The sequence below is a fragment of the Rhinatrema bivittatum genome, chromosome 2 (assembly GCF_901001135.1).
Source record: "Rhinatrema bivittatum chromosome 2, aRhiBiv1.1, whole genome shotgun sequence".
Taxonomy (NCBI): domain Eukaryota; kingdom Metazoa; phylum Chordata; class Amphibia; order Gymnophiona; family Rhinatrematidae; genus Rhinatrema; species Rhinatrema bivittatum.
Window position 1 is genome coordinate 555,074,177 of NC_042616.1, and position 18,078 is coordinate 555,092,254.

General features: G+C 43.6%; 1 protein-coding gene across 2 annotated transcripts in view; it reads right to left on the reverse strand.

The window, feature by feature from the left end:
• Positions 1-269: 269 nt before the first annotated feature.
• Positions 270-18,078, reverse strand: part of CCDC102B (coiled-coil domain containing 102B) — an 810,362-nt gene continuing 792,553 nt past the window's right edge. For both annotated transcript variants that reach the window (XM_029590911.1, XM_029590910.1), the window contains one exon: positions 270-2,091. In XM_029590911.1, coding sequence (XP_029446771.1) covers positions 1,971-2,091 — 121 coding nt within the window. In that variant the 3' untranslated portion in view covers positions 270-1,970. The remainder of the gene's footprint in view (positions 2,092-18,078) is intronic.

The window sequence follows — 18,078 nt, forward strand, 5'->3', positions numbered from 1 at the left end:
GCGGTTCCGGAGGGCGCGGCCACACCCCCGGAACGCCCCGGCCCGAAACCACGCCCCCGGGCCTGCCCCCGAAATGCCCCGCCCCGCCCCCAAAACGCCGCATCGTTTGGCCCCGACACGCCCCCTTCCGAAAACCCCGGGACCTACGCACGTCCCGGGGTTCTGCGCGCACCGGCGGCCTATGGAAAATAGGCGCGCCGGCGCGCAAGGCTCTGCTCGCATAAATCCGCCCGGATTTACGCGAGCAGGGCTTTGAAAATCCGCCCGTATATGTGTAAATGGCTTTTGAAAATTACTACAATAGTAGTTACATTTACATGTGTAAATCTTTTTAAAATTCACCTGTTAGGTTGTACCTTAGGCAATTGGAAAATGTGTGTGTGTGTGTGGGGGGCCTTAGAATGACTTGGCAAGGTCTCATGGAATGTCAGTAAGATTTGTAGCCTGGCATCCTTAGTTCTCAGCCCATTCCTCTTACCATCAAGCTACTCTTCCATTTTTATGTTTAAGTTGAAAGCTTATCTTGGCTGTTTGCTTACCTGTTTTTGCTATATGATTAATCTGAATAGTATTTGAGCTTGTTTGAATTTAGAAAATGCTTGCCTAGAGGAAAAAGAAAAGTACAGCAATGTTTTTTCCAAGTGTTTAACTTGACTAGTTGCTACTCTCAGTTTGATTTGAAATTAGCACATGTTCCTTGCTCTGTATAATTTTGTAGAATTTTTTTTTATATTTGAAGTTGACATGCACAACTGAATGATAAGGAAGTAATTTTCAAAGGAAAATGTAAATATATATATAACATACTGTTGTGCAAATTTTCAAAAGCCATTTACCCACAAAACGTACACTTAGAATGGGTAAATTCTATTGAAAATGTATTAGTATATATTGTAACAATTTTATGCTGTTGAATTATCAATAAGTTTTACTCCTATTAAATGCATTTAACATGGGTAATTGGGCATTTGAACATTGCTACAATAGTATGTTACTTTTACATTTACATTTTCCTTTGATAGTGTCCAATGTTTATTTGTTTAAAAAAATAATTGTTTATTCTTTGGTGCCTTTATGATGAGCCTGGTTTGGAATAGAAACTGTTAAAGATATTGGTTTTCATTGTATGCCTATAGACGTTTTAATGGTGAGGAGGTTGATAACTTCATTTGATTCAGATTTTGTTATTCTGAGCCTCTGTGGCTAAATAAATCAGCAGTGTGAATGTGCTTTTAAGATTCCACTGCTGGCATTATATTTAAGATGGTTCAGGGTAATAACTTGTTTGTGAAAAAGAATACCATAGTCAATTCCAATGTCATTTTGATATATTCCAACACAGTGTGATATATTATAAGAAGCTTGCTGGAAAATAAACCAAAGCATTATGAGTATCTTAGAATAACAAAATTGCTTCTATGAATTAGATTAATTTTAGCTGAATGCTCTTGAATATATTATTCTTTGGCTATTTTATAGAATCCATTTATTGCCTAATTTGTGTATTTATATAATTTATATTCCAGACATCCCACCAATGAAAAGGTAAGTTAGATAAATGGTGTATTTTGGAAGAATGCAAAACAAAAATGAAAGAAAAAAATGCAAAACAAAAAAATATATATTTCCCTAATGCTATAGAATTGGTTATATTTCTGATGCATGTTTTATTCATTATATTTGCTGGCAACTGTATGAAAATATTGATGTTATATCTATTAGCACTTTGAATAAGCTTAGTGAGCAAAATCTTTCAAAACTGAGTAGTTGTCAAAGTAATACATTAACTCTATACTATATATAGTATGAAGGCACACTCTTCTATATGAATGTGTTGGAGCCTACTACAGCAGGTCATTTCACTAGGCTGCCATTCTCCATTCTTGATCCCATCCATTGAGTTCAGTTTTTCTTTTTATTATTCTTCTTTTCATCATCACTAGTTTTAGACTTGGTACATTGGCTCTGTCCTATGGGATATGCAAGTCCACTTCCTCATCTTCTCCCCCTGTCTCTGGAGAATCTCTGGGACCATAGATGGAAGCTTGTTTGATGTCAAGCACTGAGCTGATGTTCTGCTGGTTCCTTAATCTGAAAGAGAGAGGCAATCATGCTAGAAGTGAGGGTGAAAATGTTAAGTGAAACCATATCAAAGAAAGTTTCCTTTGGTGTATAGTTATAAAAGGACAGTGCAGCAGTTGAATACTTAACTACTTAGCTATTGTACAAAATTATAAAACCCAAACAAACTTAGGCCTAGATTCACTATTCTCGCAGAGAATAGTGAGTCCCGGCACTAACGGGGGCGGGGGGGCGAAGTGGGGGGCAGGCCTGCGAAAGCTGGCAGCGATCGTACCTCCGCGGTGCGATCGCTGCCGGCTTTCGCACCCAATAGCACCATTGTAAAAGGTGGTGCTATTGGGCGCACTACTGGCAGCGAAAAGGGTTCTTACCTTTTCACAGCCAACGATCTTTCCGCTGCATCCGCCCCGATGACGCCCCGACTACTCTTCCGGGGCTGACTCCGCCCCGACTCTGTCCTGAGCTAGCTGTTACATATGAAAAGTCCCTTTTCGCGTGTGATACACTATGAAAATGGCCCCCTTAGTCCACTGGTGAAAACTTAAAACAACAATATACAAAACACTGTTCCACCTGTTACCTTTCATCAAAATGAATATAAATTCCAGCTTATATCAAAATAGCTTGTTTAAATGATAATCTATGCAGACTAATGATTATTCGTAAATACATTTGTAAATATTGAAAGTACCATCAAAACTTGGGTAGATACATCGCCAAGCTCATTTCAGCAATTATATTATTGCCTTGCCCATATTTGGCCCTGAATTCATTATTATCAAGAGTTTTTTTGTATATGCATTTAAAACATTTTTATAGGAAATCTTATTACCTAGCTTTTTATTTGCTGTGAGTCATGATTGAGCTTATACACAAATACCCCATGTGGAGTTGAACTGTGTTGAGTGTAATAACATTATAAAACCACCATTCAGGATGTTTAGCATAATTTTGTATCAAGGAAAAATTGACAATGCCCAGAGTAATTCATGGCAGCTTTTCTCTGTGGCAAAGAAATTGATTTATCCTTCTATGATTCATTATTCATGTCTCATTATCTGCTGAATTGCAATAGTTTTCCAATATTTTTAGGAGAAAATTCAAATATTTGTCAGATTGATACTAGTTGCATTCCCAAAAAAGCGGGGAGTAGCTTGCTTGTTATGGCGGTTACCACCCCAAACCAAATAAGCCTGATACTTCACTTTCAATGCATATCCAGCGTAGCTCTCTGTTTCAACGGCAGGGGGGCATGAAGAAAAGATGATTTATATTCGGACAACAACAAGGACTGAATTACATAATCTGGGTAAACAAATAAATATGAGTGTAGCTTGCTTGTTACAGCGGTTACTACCCTGAATCAATTAAGCCTGATACTTCACTTTCAATGCATATCCAGTGTAGATCTCTGCTTCAATGGTAGGGGGGATGAAGAAAAGTAGATTTATATTCAGACAACAACCAACAAGGACTGAATTGCACAGGCTAGGTAAACAAATAAGCGTGGGAGTAGCCTGCTTATTGTGGCGGTTACTACCCCTAACCAATTAAGCTAGATACTTCACTTAGATGCAGTTCCAGCACTACGCTCTACATTAATGGTGGGGATGGAAGGGAAATATAACCAAAAGGTTACTAAGGGCCAAGACTAACAGATAAGTATGAGGAAAAAAAAGTGTGAAAGCTTGCTGGGCAGACTGGATGGGCCATTTGGTCTTCTTCTGCCATCATTTCTATGTTTCTATGTTTAGTTCCTATGAATGGATAACTGCTTTTCATCTGGTTGATATTCCTCTGCTTGTTCCTTGGTCAGAATGTATACATGTCGACAGTATTGATATATTTACTACATTAAAAAAAGCTTAGGCTCCATCCTATTATTTGATCCCTCACCATCTTTTCTAAGAAAAGTATCTGGGCAAGCTTTTTGGAAGCAGCTGACTTCTATTATTAATTCTTCTTTGGTTGAAGCCACTTTCCCAATATTTTTAGAAACCCATTGGTTAAACCTGTTTAAAAGAAGTTCCTAGATGTGAATAAAGTATTGACCAGTGCCTAATTTGCTATTTCCTCTCAAAACTGGCAGACAGATTGGTGCTGGGTCAACTTAATTTCCTACTACAGAATCATATTTTTTAAGATCCATTTCAATCTAGTTTTTGGGCCTAATTCATTTCTGACAATGCCATACAAACTATATTATTTCATTATTATTATTGCATGCAGCTCTGCCATATGTTGAACAAGCTCCTGCTGAAGAGTGTGGATGAAACTTTGAAAGAACTCAGCCTATTTTTCCTGTAGCTGCTGGAAATGTGTATAACGACTCCCTCTAGAACATAAGAAATCGCCATGCTGGGTCAGACCAAGGGTCCATCAAGCCCAGCATCCTGTTTCAAACAGAGGCCAAACCAGGCCACAAGAACTTGGCAATTACCCAGAACAACAGTTCTTGGATACTGTGATGCCAAACCAACACTTGATCGGGACATCTGCCTGGTCTCCCCTTTCCCCTTCATATTGCATCTTGGTGTTAGCAAAAAAAACCAAGCAGTAAGAAAAATCTGCCCTTTTATTAGCGGTATAAATCTTGATGGGTTGATTGGATGCTGGTACCTTGGGGGGGATGAAATTCCCAGAGAAAGCATAATGTTGTAAAGGCAAAAGCAGATTAGGATTGCCTCTGTCTTTTCATATGTGTAAAATGAGTACATTTAAGGCTTATTGGTTAAGGGTAGTAATCCCATGCTTCTATTAAGGGTTATAACTGCTACACTGTGCTGGTTACGCCCATGTTCATCAGTTCCGCAGATTATAAAAGTCGGGGCCCTTGATAGTTGCTATCTAAATCCAATTTCCCTTTTTCCCTGCCATTGAAGCAGAGAGAAATGTTGGAGTTGTATCAAAAGTATCAAAGTTTATTTGGTTAAGTGTAGTAACTGCTGCACCAGCAAGTTACTTCCATGTACACTTTCTTCATTTCCTTTAGGGCTTGGCCATAGAAGCAATCCTGTGCTTTTTTTCTTATATTCGCTTCCAGACCATGGAAGTCAGAGCCCTTGGTTGTCACCTGAATCAAATTTATTTATCCACCTGCATTTAAGTGGAGAACAATCTTGCAGCTGCATTAAAAGCATCAACGCATAGTGGTGGATTTTCAGAGCCCTGCTCGCCTAAATCCGCCCGGATTTAGGCGAGCAGGGCCCTGCGTGCCAGTGCGCCTATGTTCAATAGGCCTACCGGTGCGCGTAGACCCTGGGACTCGCGTAAGTCCCGGGGTTTTCCGAGGGGGGCGTGTAGTGGGCGTGTCGGGGGCGGGCCCGATCCGCGCGGTGTTTTGGGGCGGGGCGTAGCGTTTCGAGGGCGGGCCCGGGGGCGTGGTCGCGTCCCGGCGTGCTAGCGGCCCGCTGGTGCGCGGGGATTTACGTCTCCCTCCGGGAGGCGTAAATCCCCCGACAAAGGTAAGGGGGGGTTTAGACAGGGCCGGGTGGGTGGGTTAGGTAGGGGAAGGGAGGGGAAGGTGAGGGGAGGGCAAAAGAAAGTTCCCTCTGAGGCCGCTCTGATTTCGGAGCGGCCTCGGAGGGAAAGGGGGTAGGCTGCGCGGCTCGGCGCGCGCCGGCTATATGGAATTGATAGCCTTACGCGCGCCGATCCAGGATTTTAGCGGATACACGTGGCTACGTGCGTATCTACTAAAATCCCGCATACTTTTGCTTGCGCCTGATGCGCCAGCAAAAGTACGCCAAATCGCGCGGTTTGAAAATCTACCCCATAGTGGTTAAGGGTTGTAATCTCCATGTCTTCCACTAAGGGGAGTAACCACCTTACTAGCAAGTTGCTCCCCTGCACACTAATCTCATTTCTGTCTTCTAGCCTTTAGAGATCCATAGTGTTTATCCCATGCCCTTTTGAATTTTTTAACTTTTTTCTTCTTCACCATCTCCTTTAGAAAGGCATTCCAGGCTTCCACCAACCTCTCCATGAAGAAATATTTCCTGATGTCATCCCCCTGGAGTTCATTTCATGACTTCTTAGTTCTATTGTTTTCTTTCCAATGGAAAAGGTTCAAAATCCATACATCATTGAAACCTTTTAGGTATCTGGAAGTCTATATCATATCTCCCCTGCATCTCCTTTCTTCCAGGGTATACATATTCAGATCATTCAGCCTCTCCTCATTGGTCTTCAGATACAGACCCCACACCATTTTCATCACCTTTCCCTGGACTGCCTCCAAGCTGATTCTTTCCTTTTTGAGATATGGGCTCCAGAACTGAACACAATACTCCAGGTGAGGCCTCTCCAAGGGCATCATCAACTCCTTGTTCTTACTGGTTATTCCTCTTTCTATGCAGCCCATCATTCTTCTGGCTTTAGCTATCACCTTATCACTGTTGTGATCGTCGCTGCTCGACGTCTCCACTCTGCCCTCCTTACCTCCTTGGCAACTCCCTCTTGCTCAAGTGGAGGGTTGGCTGCCACGGCGTCATTCTGCCGACTCCCTCCAGCATCCCCAGAGCAGCTCGACGCTGCAAACTGCCATGTTTCTCAAGAGCCTAAGGGTGCGCGGCAGCACGGCCCCAACTGATGTACCAGCAGTGGCGCAAACCTCAGGGGCGTCCCACTGAGATGACGTCATCCGTACCGGATATATAAGGTCTCAGAAATTGCTAACTAATCGAGTTAGCAAGGGTTACTCTACCTAAGCTGCTCTGCCTCCTCGGACCTACCAGGGGTACCTGCTCCTCGGGGGCCTCGCTCTCTCTTTGTTTTTCAGGTCATAGTCAGGAACTGGTTCTCGCTCCAGTCAGGAACTGGTTCTCGCTCCAGCTAATTTTTCGAGGGCCCATGTTCCCGGACTGGTTGCTGAATACTTATTCTGCCTGGAAGTCATCGCTGCCTACTACACCAGTGAGTTACCTTCTCTCTCTCAGAGCTTTCCCTGGAACCAGGTACTCACTTCTCAAGGGCCTAGCTCATTCTAACACCTGGACTACTTCTAGAGACTATTGTGTGAGTGTTAACATCAAGGTTCTGTTCCTGAACTCTGCATACCCTGCCTACTCACTATATTCAGTTTCTCTACAGCTCAGTTATCCAGGATCGCTGTTCCAGTACCTGAGGGACTACAGTCCTGCCGGGCACTTCCAGCTCACTACTGCCACCTCTGGTGGTTCAATATACTGTTTAATAGAGATGTGAATCATGTGCCAGATCATCTTAACAATCAGGTTCGGCTGGGGGGGGGGGGGGAAATCTGATCGATAAGATAAGTGAATTGGAATCGTTTCCGATTCCAATTCACATCGTTAATTTTTTTTTTAGGAAAGCCCGCGCCGCTAAAAAAAAACCCCACCCGACCCTTTAAATCGACCCCCGACCCCCCCAAAACCTTTTAAAATTACCTGGTGGTCCAGGGGGGCCTCGGGGAGCGATTTCCCGTTCCCAGGCATCAGCTGCGCTAAAATAAAATGGCGCCAATGCCCCTTTGCCCTTACCATGTGACAGGGTATCCGTGCCATTGGCCGGATACCCTGTCGGGAGGGTGGGGGGTGGATTTAAAGGGTCGGGTGGTTTTTTTTTTTATCGGGCCATCGGCGCCATTTTAATTAGTGGCAGCCAAAATGGCGCCGATGGCCCGAGAGTGGGAGATCGCGCCAGGACCCCCCCCCCCCCCCCACTGGACCACCAGGTAATTTAACATTTTGGGGGGGTTTGGGAGGGTGGGGGAGGGTAAGGAATTGGTTTTAAAGGGTCGGGGTGGGTTTAGGGGTTGTTTTGGTGTGCCGGTTTTCCCGCCCTCCCCCAAATAATTCCCATGCCCTATTTAACGATTTAGGACGATTTATGATGATAAATCGGGGGCATTTGTATTGTATCGTGCACTCTGACGATTTAGGACGATTTTAAAATTATCTGACGATAATTTTAATCGTTCAAAAACGATTCACATCCCTACTGTTTAATAAAAGAACTAGTGTGTGTCTGTCTCCATACTCTGAGACTGACCGTGGTCCCTTTTGGGATCTTCCCCCGGGGGCGTGGTCATCTGCCACCGCCCCAAGGATCTACCCACAACTACCTCAAACACCAACAATCACATTGCTTCACCATCTTCAGATTCCCAGACACTATCACCCCAAGAACCCTCTCTTGGTCCGTGCACATCAGTCTTTCACCCCCATCACATACAGCTCTTTTGAATTACTACATCCCAAATGCATGACTCTGCACTTCTTAGCATTGAATCCCAGCACCCAAATCTTTGACCACTCTTCCAGCTTTCTTAAATCTTTTTTCATTCTCTCTACTCCTGTAGGCATGTCCACTCTGTTGCAGATCTTAGTATCATCTGCAATTCCTTCTAGTCCTTCTGCACTGTCACTCACAAATATATTGAACAAAACAGGTCCCAACACCAATCCCTGTGGCACTCCACTTAAAACGGTTTTCTCTTCACAGTAGGTTCCATTTATCATTACACGCTGTCACATATCAGTCAACCAGTTTGTAATCCATGCCACCACTTTGGTGCTCACTCCAAAGCTTCTCATTTTATTCACAAGCCTCCTAAATGGGACCGTATCAAAAGCTTTGCTGAAATCCAAGTAGATCACATCAAGTGCTCTTTCTCGGTCCAATTCTCTAGACACTCAATCAAAAAAATCAATCAGATTTGTCTGACAGGACCTTCTTCTGGTGAATCCATGCTCTCTCTGGTCATTACCCCACCAGATTGTAGATAGTTCATTATCTTTTCCTTCAGCAGAGACTCCATTAATTATCCCACCACCAATGTGAAGTTAACCAGCCTGTAGTTTCCAGTCTTCTCTCTGCTATCAGTCTTTTGAAGTGAGACCACCACCACTCCTCCAATCCCATGGCACTACTCCCATTTCCAGGGATCTATAGAAAAAGGTCCTTTAGCAGAATGTCAGTATATCTCTGAGCTCCCTCAGTATCCTGGGATGTATCTCACCCAGCCCCATGACCTTGTTCACTTTCAGATGCCTAGCTCTTCCCATACATTCTATTCCGTGAACAGAGTTTTGTCTATCCCATTCACATCTTCGATCTTATCTATGAGCAATGGTCCTTCTCCAGGGTGTTCTTTAGTGAACACTGAACTGAAATATTTGTTTAATATTTCTGCCAATTCTTCAACTTTTTCCACACATTGTTCCTTGTCATCTTTCAATTTCACTATACCACTACGGTCCTTCCTTCTTTCTCTGATATATCTGAAAAATGTTTTGTCACCTTGCTTTACCTCTTTGGGAGTCCTTTCTTCCACTTGAAGTTTTTGTTTTCCTGATTTCTGTCTTCATTTCCCTCTATTTCACCAGGTATTCTTCCCTGTGTTTCTCTTTTTGGGATCCTTTATACTTCTTGAAGGCTGTTCTTTTTAACTTTTTTTCAGCCACTTCCTTTGAGAACCAGATCAATGTATTTTGTCTCTTACTTTTGTTTACTTTTCCAACATATAGATTTATTGCCTTTGTAATAGCTCCTTTCAGTTTTGCCCACAGTTGTTCCACCTCACCCATTTTCTGCTAAGCTTCTAATTCTTCCTCTAGCAGCATTCCCATTTGAACAAAGTCCGGTTTTGTGAAATTCAAAACTCAAGTCTTTGTGTGACTTCTCTGTATCCTGTTTCTATTATCAAACCATACCATCTGATGGTCACTGGTGCTCAGGTGGGCACCTTCTCAGACATTTGAGACATTATCCCCATTTGACAGCACCAGGTCAAGTATCACAACCTCCCTCATGGGTTTCATTATCATTTGTTTGAACAGAGCCCCTTGAAATGCATTACTATCTCTCTACTTTTTGTAGATCTCCAAAATCTCCAACTAGAACCTTTTAGATATATTTAACCATATCTCTGTACATGTCTTCTGTTTATTTATTTGTTGATTTTTTTTATACCGATGTTTGGAAAATACCATCACATCAGTTTACAATTTCATTACATATAAAAAAAACAATGCATAAAATAATAAAATAATACACCTTCAGTACAACTAAAAATTACAATTAAACTCAATAAACTCTAATTCTTAATACAATGTTAAAAATTAAACAATGAACAATACAATTAAACTATAATTATCAAAACCAAAAATAAAACATTGTCGTGTTTGTTTTAAATGCATGTTGAAGTGATTAAAAGTTCGATTAGCCTTTGCCGTCATTAAAAGTTTGGCTAAAAAGTCAAGTTTTGAGCATTTTCCTGAAATCATTGAGTTTACTTGGAGTCAGAGGCCTGTAGACCACACCAATGTAAATGAAGCACCATCTTATTTTTATAAGACTGCCCATAATGCTTCTGTTATGAATCCGAAGGTGGACCCCTGTTCCAAGGTAGAGTCAGTGCGACCTAAAAGGAAATAATCCCCTTAGATCTCTACCATCGAAGGGCAAGGCCAAATGCTGTAACTGTTTGCCCTGGAAGCTCGAGATCCCCTCAGAAGCCCGTAGGGACCCTGCCGCTGGGACTTAGGAGACTCCCTTGAAGACTGAAGAAAGGTCTGGATGCAGGCGCCTCCTGCGGATCGTGGGTTCCAGACGGCTGGCGCCTCCAGCAGTTCGTAGTAGTCTTGAGGACGGAGTCACAGAATAGTCCAAAGCTGGTCTGAGGGTTCGGTACACAAGAAGGGTCGAAGTCCAGGCCAGGATCAAAACAGGAGAAGGGTCCGAAGCCAGTCCAGGAGAAGTCAGGAGAAGGGTTGCAAGCCATACCAGGATAAGAACAAAAGAACATAAGAAATTGCCATGCTGGGTCAGACCGAGGGTCCATCAAGCCCAGCATCCTGTTTCTAACAGAGGCCAAAACCAGGCCACAAGAACCTGGCAATTACCCAAACACTAAGAAGAACCCATGCTACTGATGCAATTAATAGCAGTGGCTATTCCCTAAGTATAATTGATTAATAGCCATTAATGGACTTCTCCTTCAAGAACTTATCCAAACCTTTTTTGAACCCAGCTACACTAACTGTACTAACCAAATCCTCTGGCAAAAAATTCCAGAGCTTTATTGTGCATTGAGTGAAAAAGAATTTTCTCCAATTAGTCTTAAATGTGCTACTTGCTAACTTCATGGAATGCCCCCTAGTCCTTCTATTTTTCGAAAGTCACATCTACTCGTTCAAGACCTCTCGTGATCTTAAAGACCTCTATCATATCCCCCCTCAGCTGTCTCTTCTCCAAGCTGAACAGCCCTATCCTCTTCAGCCTTTCCTTATAGGGGAGTTGTTCCATCCCCTTTATCATTTTGGTTGCCCTTCTCTGTACCTTCTCCATCGTAAGTATATATTTTTTGAGATGTGGCGACCAGAAATGTACACAGTATTCAAGGTGCGGTCTCACCATGGAGTGATATAGAGGCATTATGACATTTTCCGTTCTATTAACCATTCCCTTCCTAATAATTCCTAATATTCTATTTGCTTTTTTGACTGCTGCAGCACACTGAGCTGATGATTTTAAAGTATTATCCACTATGATGCCTAGATTTTTTTCCTGGGTGGTAGCTCCTAATATGGAACCTAACATCGTGTAACTACAGCAAGGGTTATTTTTCCCTATATGCAACACCTTGCACTTGTCCACATTACATTTCATCTGCCATTTGGATGCCCAATCTTCCAGTCTTGCAAGATCCTCCGGTAATGTATCATAGTCTGCTTGTGATTTAACTACTCTGAATAATTTTGTATCATCCGCAAATTTGATAACTTCACTTGTCGTATTCCTTTCCAGATCATTTATATATATATTGAAAAGCACCAGTCCAAGTACAAATCCCTGAGGCACTCCACTGTTTACCCTTTTCCACTGAGAAAATTGACCATTTAATACTACTCTCTGTTTCCTGTCTTTTAACCAGTTTGTAATCCACGAAAGGACATCGCCTCCTATCCCATGACTTTTTAGTTTTCGTAGAAGCCCCTCATGAGGGACTTTGTCAAACGCCTTCTGAAAATCCAAATACTCTACATCTACCGGTTCACCTTTATCCACATGTTTATTAACCCCTTCAAAAAAATGAAGCAGATTTGTTAGGCAAGACTTCCCTTGGATAAATCCATATTGACTGTGTCCCATTAAATCATGTCTTTCTATATGCTCTACGATTTTGATATTGAGAATAGTTTCCACTATTTTTCCCAGCACTGAAGTCAGGCTCACTGGTCTATAGTTACCCAGATCACCCCTGGAGCCTTTTTTAAATATTGGGGTTACATTGGCCACCCTCCAGTCTTCAGGTACAATGGATGATTTTAATGATAGATTACAAATTTTAACTAATAGATCAGAAATTTCAATTTTTAGTTCCTTCAGAACCCTAGGATGCATACCATCTGGTCCAGGTGATTTGCTACTCAAGCCAGAGAAACATGAATGCCAGTCCAGAAGTCAGAAGCCAAGAGTCAATCCATGGAGCAGGGAAGCAGAGCGGGACTAAGAATCAGGAACAAGAAGCTCTGAGCCAAACTCAGCCAGGACCCTTGATACCAAGGCAAGGTCTGGGGATCAGACCTTGCCTTAAATGCAGGAAGTCGAGGGAGGAGTCTCAGGAGGAGCCATGACAATTTCCTGTCAAGGCTCCTTTAAATTTCCTCTCCAGCCACGTGCACATCTCTAGTATAGGCAGAGGCAGAGGGGGAGGAGTCAGCCTGGCTGAGGGATCCTTGCAGCCGGGCTAGCAGCGATCGTGGCCATGAAGACCAACATAGGAGTGGCTGCCTGCCATAGCAGGCACCTCAGGACCGCCCGACCCATCGGGGAAGGTCCAAATTGCTGTGGCCGCCGACCCGACCCTGGTCATGCCCCGCCACAGCCAGTGGCCATGACACCCAGCCCCGGACCAACGCGGCGGCCCGCTGCAGCCAGCGGTCCCAACAGTACCCCCTCCTTTAGGCTTCCCCCTAGAAGGCTTGGACTTTCCAGGGTGTTCAGAGTGAAAGTTCATGAGAAGAGACTTGTCCAGTATATTCTTAGCAGGCTCCAAAGAATTCTCCTCAGGTCCGAATCCTTCCCACGATAGAAGATACTCCCATGTTTTGCCTCTTTTCCGGACGTCCAGAACCTCTTGTACCTGGTATATGATCTCATCCTCAGCCCTATGCTGTGGTACTTCGGGAGTTTTCCGGGAAGGCCAAGTGAGGACCAATGGTTTCAGGAGGGACACATGGAATGAGTTGTGAATTTTCAATGTGGCAGGCAATCGGAGTTGGTAGGTCACCGGACCTAATTGTCGCAGGACTGAGAACGGTCCAATATAGCAAGGGGCCAATCTCATAGAAGGAACCCACAACTGGATGTGCCGGGTGCTGAGCCACACCTTTTCCCCTGGATGGAACTGGGGAGCCTGTTGTCGATGTTGGTCGGCAAATCTCTTAGTGGAGTGAGCTGCTTTATGTAACATCTGTTGAGTATGGGCCCAAAGCTGTTTCAGCTCAACCGCCATCAGCTGAGCTGCAGGCGAAGGAACAGGCAGTGGAACGGGCAGGGGTGGCCTGGGCCGAGAATCTGAAAAGAAGATGCCCCCGTTGGATAAGTTCTTGGAGGAGAAGTCCATTACCTGCTATTAAGTTCACTTAGAGAATAGCCACTGCCATTAGCAATGGTTACGTGGAATAGACTTAGTTTTTGGGTACTTGCCAGGTTCTTATGGCCTGGATTGGCCACTGTTGGAAACAGGATGCTGGGCTTGATGGACCCTTGGTCTGACCCAGTATGGCATTTTCTTATGTTCTTATGTTCTTATGGCATGCGAATTGTGCGAGAATTCAGCCCAGGAAAGAAGGGACTCCCAATCATCCTATCGAGAGTTGACATAACACCGTAGAAACTGTTTCAATGTACAATTTGTACATTCCACCTGACCATTAGCCTGAGGATGGAACGCTGTGGTAAAATCCAGAGAAATACGGAACTTCTTGCAGAGGTTGAGCCAGTATCGAGCCGGGAACTGAGGACCACGGTCTGAGGAGATGTGCTGAGGCAGTCCGTGAAGGCGGAAAATGTGAAGCATGAATAATTGAGCCAGCCATGGCACAGATGGGAGGGAAGGAAATGGGATAAAATGGGCCATTTTTGAAAAGCGGTCTACCACTACCCAAATCACAGAGTTGCATTCAGATGGTGGGAGTTCCACAATAAAGTCTGTGGAGATGTGTGTCCATGGTTTTGTGGGCGCTGGTAATGGTTGTAAAAGGCCCCAAGTTTTCCCTGTAGGAATTTTATGTTGAGCACAAGTTGGGCAGGAGTCAACATAAGTTCGTATATCCTTATGCATCTCAGGCCACCAATAGTATTGTTGGAGTAGTTTTTGAGTATGTACTCATCCAGGATGACCCGCTAACTGGGAATCGTGACCCCAAGCCAATACTTTATTACGGAGTCTTTTAGGCACCACTATTTTACCCGGTGGAACTGTGAATGTAGCAGAGAGAATAATGCGAGCCGGGTCAATGATATGCTGTACGGGCTCTTCCGTATCATGTTTATTTATTTTCAATTCTAGTTCATATTTGTGCATATTCATGATCAACTTATTAGGAATACAAAAACTAATCCTACTAACTGTATACATCATCTCATTCATAATTATTGCTTGCTTAAATAAATAATATCAATATTCAACACATTCATTACTTATTGCTCATTCTATTAATATCAATTTACATCTCATAATTCATTTCTTATTCTTCGCTTCATTAACATTATCTCTGGTGCTGATGTAGTTGTTATCAGATTATTGGTCTTTTATATTAAATCATATGCTTTTCTGAAGAGCCATGTTTTCAGTTCACACTTGAAGTTCTTTCTGTTATTTGTCGTATTGACTCTGGCAGGGAGTTCTACAACTTGGGGCCTGCTATTGAAAATGATTAGTCTCTTATTTACGTGCAGTCCAGTCAGCGAGGGAGTGATGTTATTAAATTTCCTTGTTCTAGTAAGAGTTTTGCAGAGATGTTTTGAAGTAGCTGTAGTGGTTTTAGTAATTTTGATGGAGGCCTAGTAGAAGAGAGTTGCAGTAGTCTAAGATTGAAAATATACATGTTTGTAGAACAGTACAGATGTCTTGAAATGTTAACAAAGGTTTCAGTCGATGTTATATTCTTATTTTGGAGTACCCTGCTTTGATTAATTTGCTTATATGCTTTTTCATAGTGAAGTTCTCATCAATATGAATTCCCAATCATATACTTGATCTGAGGGAGTAATATTAGTGATTCCTAGGTCTAGGGTGGTGGTTTGGTTATTGTTGTATTTCTCCTTAACCACAAAATTTCAATTTTTTGGGTTTAGAATTAGTTTCAGTAGAGAACATTTTTGTTGAATTTCCTTCATATATGTTGACAGAGATGATGCAGTTTTTTTAATGTTTTGTCGAATGGTATATAGAATTGTAGGTCATCTGCATGTAGGAAGAAGTTGAGTCCTAGATTTGCGAGTAATTCGCTTATGGGCAGCAGATATATATTGAATAGTGTGGCTGTTAGGAATTGTGGACCCTTAGCCTGAGGTGGGGTTGTTGCTACCTGAAGGGTTGGGCCACACAGGTCCCCACCGTCGGGAGGCAAGGATGGCTGAGAACAGAGGCAAGTAGGAACTTCACCTGTACCAACTATTGTTCCCTGCAGGTTGAGCCCTTGGGTGCCGGGGCCAGCAGGACTTAGGAGCACCTATGTGTGGCTGGTCCTGGAGAGGGTGGATGACTGGGAGAAGAGAGTATCAGAGAGGTTAGGCACAGTCCAAGACAGAAGCACTCTTGGAGGGAGGAGGAAAGAGAGACTCAAGGAGTGCAAGGTCACTGTAGCTCTGAAGAGTGTAGAGCAGGACCATGTGGGAGTGACCTCAAGGTGAGGAGGTGCAGAGACATGAACTGTGGTATGCTGAATAAGGGCTAGAGTGGGGAACCCGCTGTAGCAGATGCCAGGAGAGTAGCAGCACAGAGGTACTGCTTGAGACACGGCAATGTGGTGACAGGGCCTTCTGTAATAGCAGTGCTGGGAAGTGCCTCGAGGAGCGGGGACACCGAGACTCAGACTGGTGGAGTTACAGCACTGAGCCAGGTCTTGATGAGAAAAGGCACTGGAGCAAAGTCCTTAATGAGAAGTGCCATGGGGGTCCCGAGGAGCAGGGTGCACTGCGGTAGGGACTCACAAGCGCTGAGGGAGTATCCTGGTAAAGTAGTGCTGAGCCAGGCCCCGAGGAGCGGGAAGCACTGAGAGAGAGAGACCAGGCAAAGTATCGCTAAGCCTGGCCCTGAGGAGCGGGAAGTGCTGGGAGAGAGTCCGGGTTAAGTGGCGCTGAGCCTGGCTCCGAGGAGCGGGAAGCGCTGAGAGAGAGTCCAGGTGAAGTAGTGCTGAGCCAGGCCCCCAGGAGCAGAAAGTGCTGAGACAGGAACCAGGGTGGATAAGTGCAGAGATCCGAAGGCAAGAACAACAGGTTAATGAAAAGGAACTGGCACCAAAAAGAACCAAGTATCTCGTTGCCAAGTCGGTTAGTGGTGGCTAGAAGTGAAGCTTAAATATCCTGGGCCTGTAATGTCATCAGCTGGGGACAAGCCTGGAGTTCCCGCCATTGGCCCTTTAAAGGGAGGAGAGATGGTGCATGCACACGCCTAGAGAGGCCCAGGATCGGAACGCTGGTCGGCAGCGTCCCAGCCACCACATGGAATACAGGGAGCTAGGAGGAATGCAGCGGCAGCGACTGGTCACCGCCGCGAGAGTACCGGGGGTAGAGAGCCAAGCATGACATGATGTGAGTTGAGCCTGCCTTGGGCAGCTGCAGCTGGCAACCATAACAGTGGATGATAGTACTGATCCTTGGGGGATGCCTGGATTGATAGGGAAGGTGTCAGAAATTTGATTGTCCAATTTGACTTGAAATGTTCTATCTTTAAGGAAGGAAGAGAACCAGATGTTAACATTCTGTTTATTCCAATTTCTCTAGTTGTTGGAATAGCAGGGTATGGTCAGCTGTGTCAAATGCTGCTGTAAGATTGATTAGTAGCAGGATATAAGATTCATTGTTGCCGAATCCTTGTAGTTCAGTGTGGGTTAAGGAGATGAGAAGTTTCTGTTGAGCGATTTTTTTCTGAATCCGAATTGGTTTGGATAAAGTATATTATTGTCTTCTAGCTGGTTCTCTAGTTGAGTTAATACTATTTTTTCTAGGACTTTGGCTATGAAAGTTAGGTTGGATATCAGTCGGTAATTGTCCCAACCATCTATTCTGTCAGTTTCATATTTTAGTATTGGTTTAATAACCGCTTGTTTTGCTGGAAGGCATTTAACTAGAGTGTTCCCTTTGAGAAGAGTTCCCAAATTAGTGCCTCTGATGTCTGAGTCTCCCAGCACAATGAGCTTCTTCTTATGGTTTTTGGTTGTGTTATAGAATTTATGTGCACATTGGGTTTCATCTTCCCTTTCTGATCCCACATCAGTCTCCATTACTAGATCTTCTTCATTTTCTACTACAGAGAATTAATTTTGTAATTGTATAATTTAAGAGAGTGGGTGTCTCCACATAACAGGTCTTATCCTACCAGAACCCACTGTAATCCATTTATTCTTGGTTTTCTGGATGCTCTGTGCAAATTGAGGAGGGCATCTGGATAGCACTACTGTGAAGAACGGGTGTCCTTGGATCACCAATCTTATCCTACCTGAGCCAAGTGTAAACCCATTTTTTCTGGGTTTGTGAATCTTCTGTGGTGCTGGTGGTAGTAGTGGGGAAGATTCCTGAATGCTGTAAAGTGGATGAGGCTTCCTTGGTAGTTGCTAATTCCTTTTTTTATTGTAGCTCATTCATCTTTAAGGTGAGCTAGCTCCATTTTCATTGAGAAGAGTTGTGAACAAATGAGGCAAGCCCTAAGCCTCCAGATGGTTTGCTTCAAGATAAAGGTTCCACAGTTGTTACATTGAATACTATACATCTTGTTCACTTGATTTGTTAGATAACTCCTTA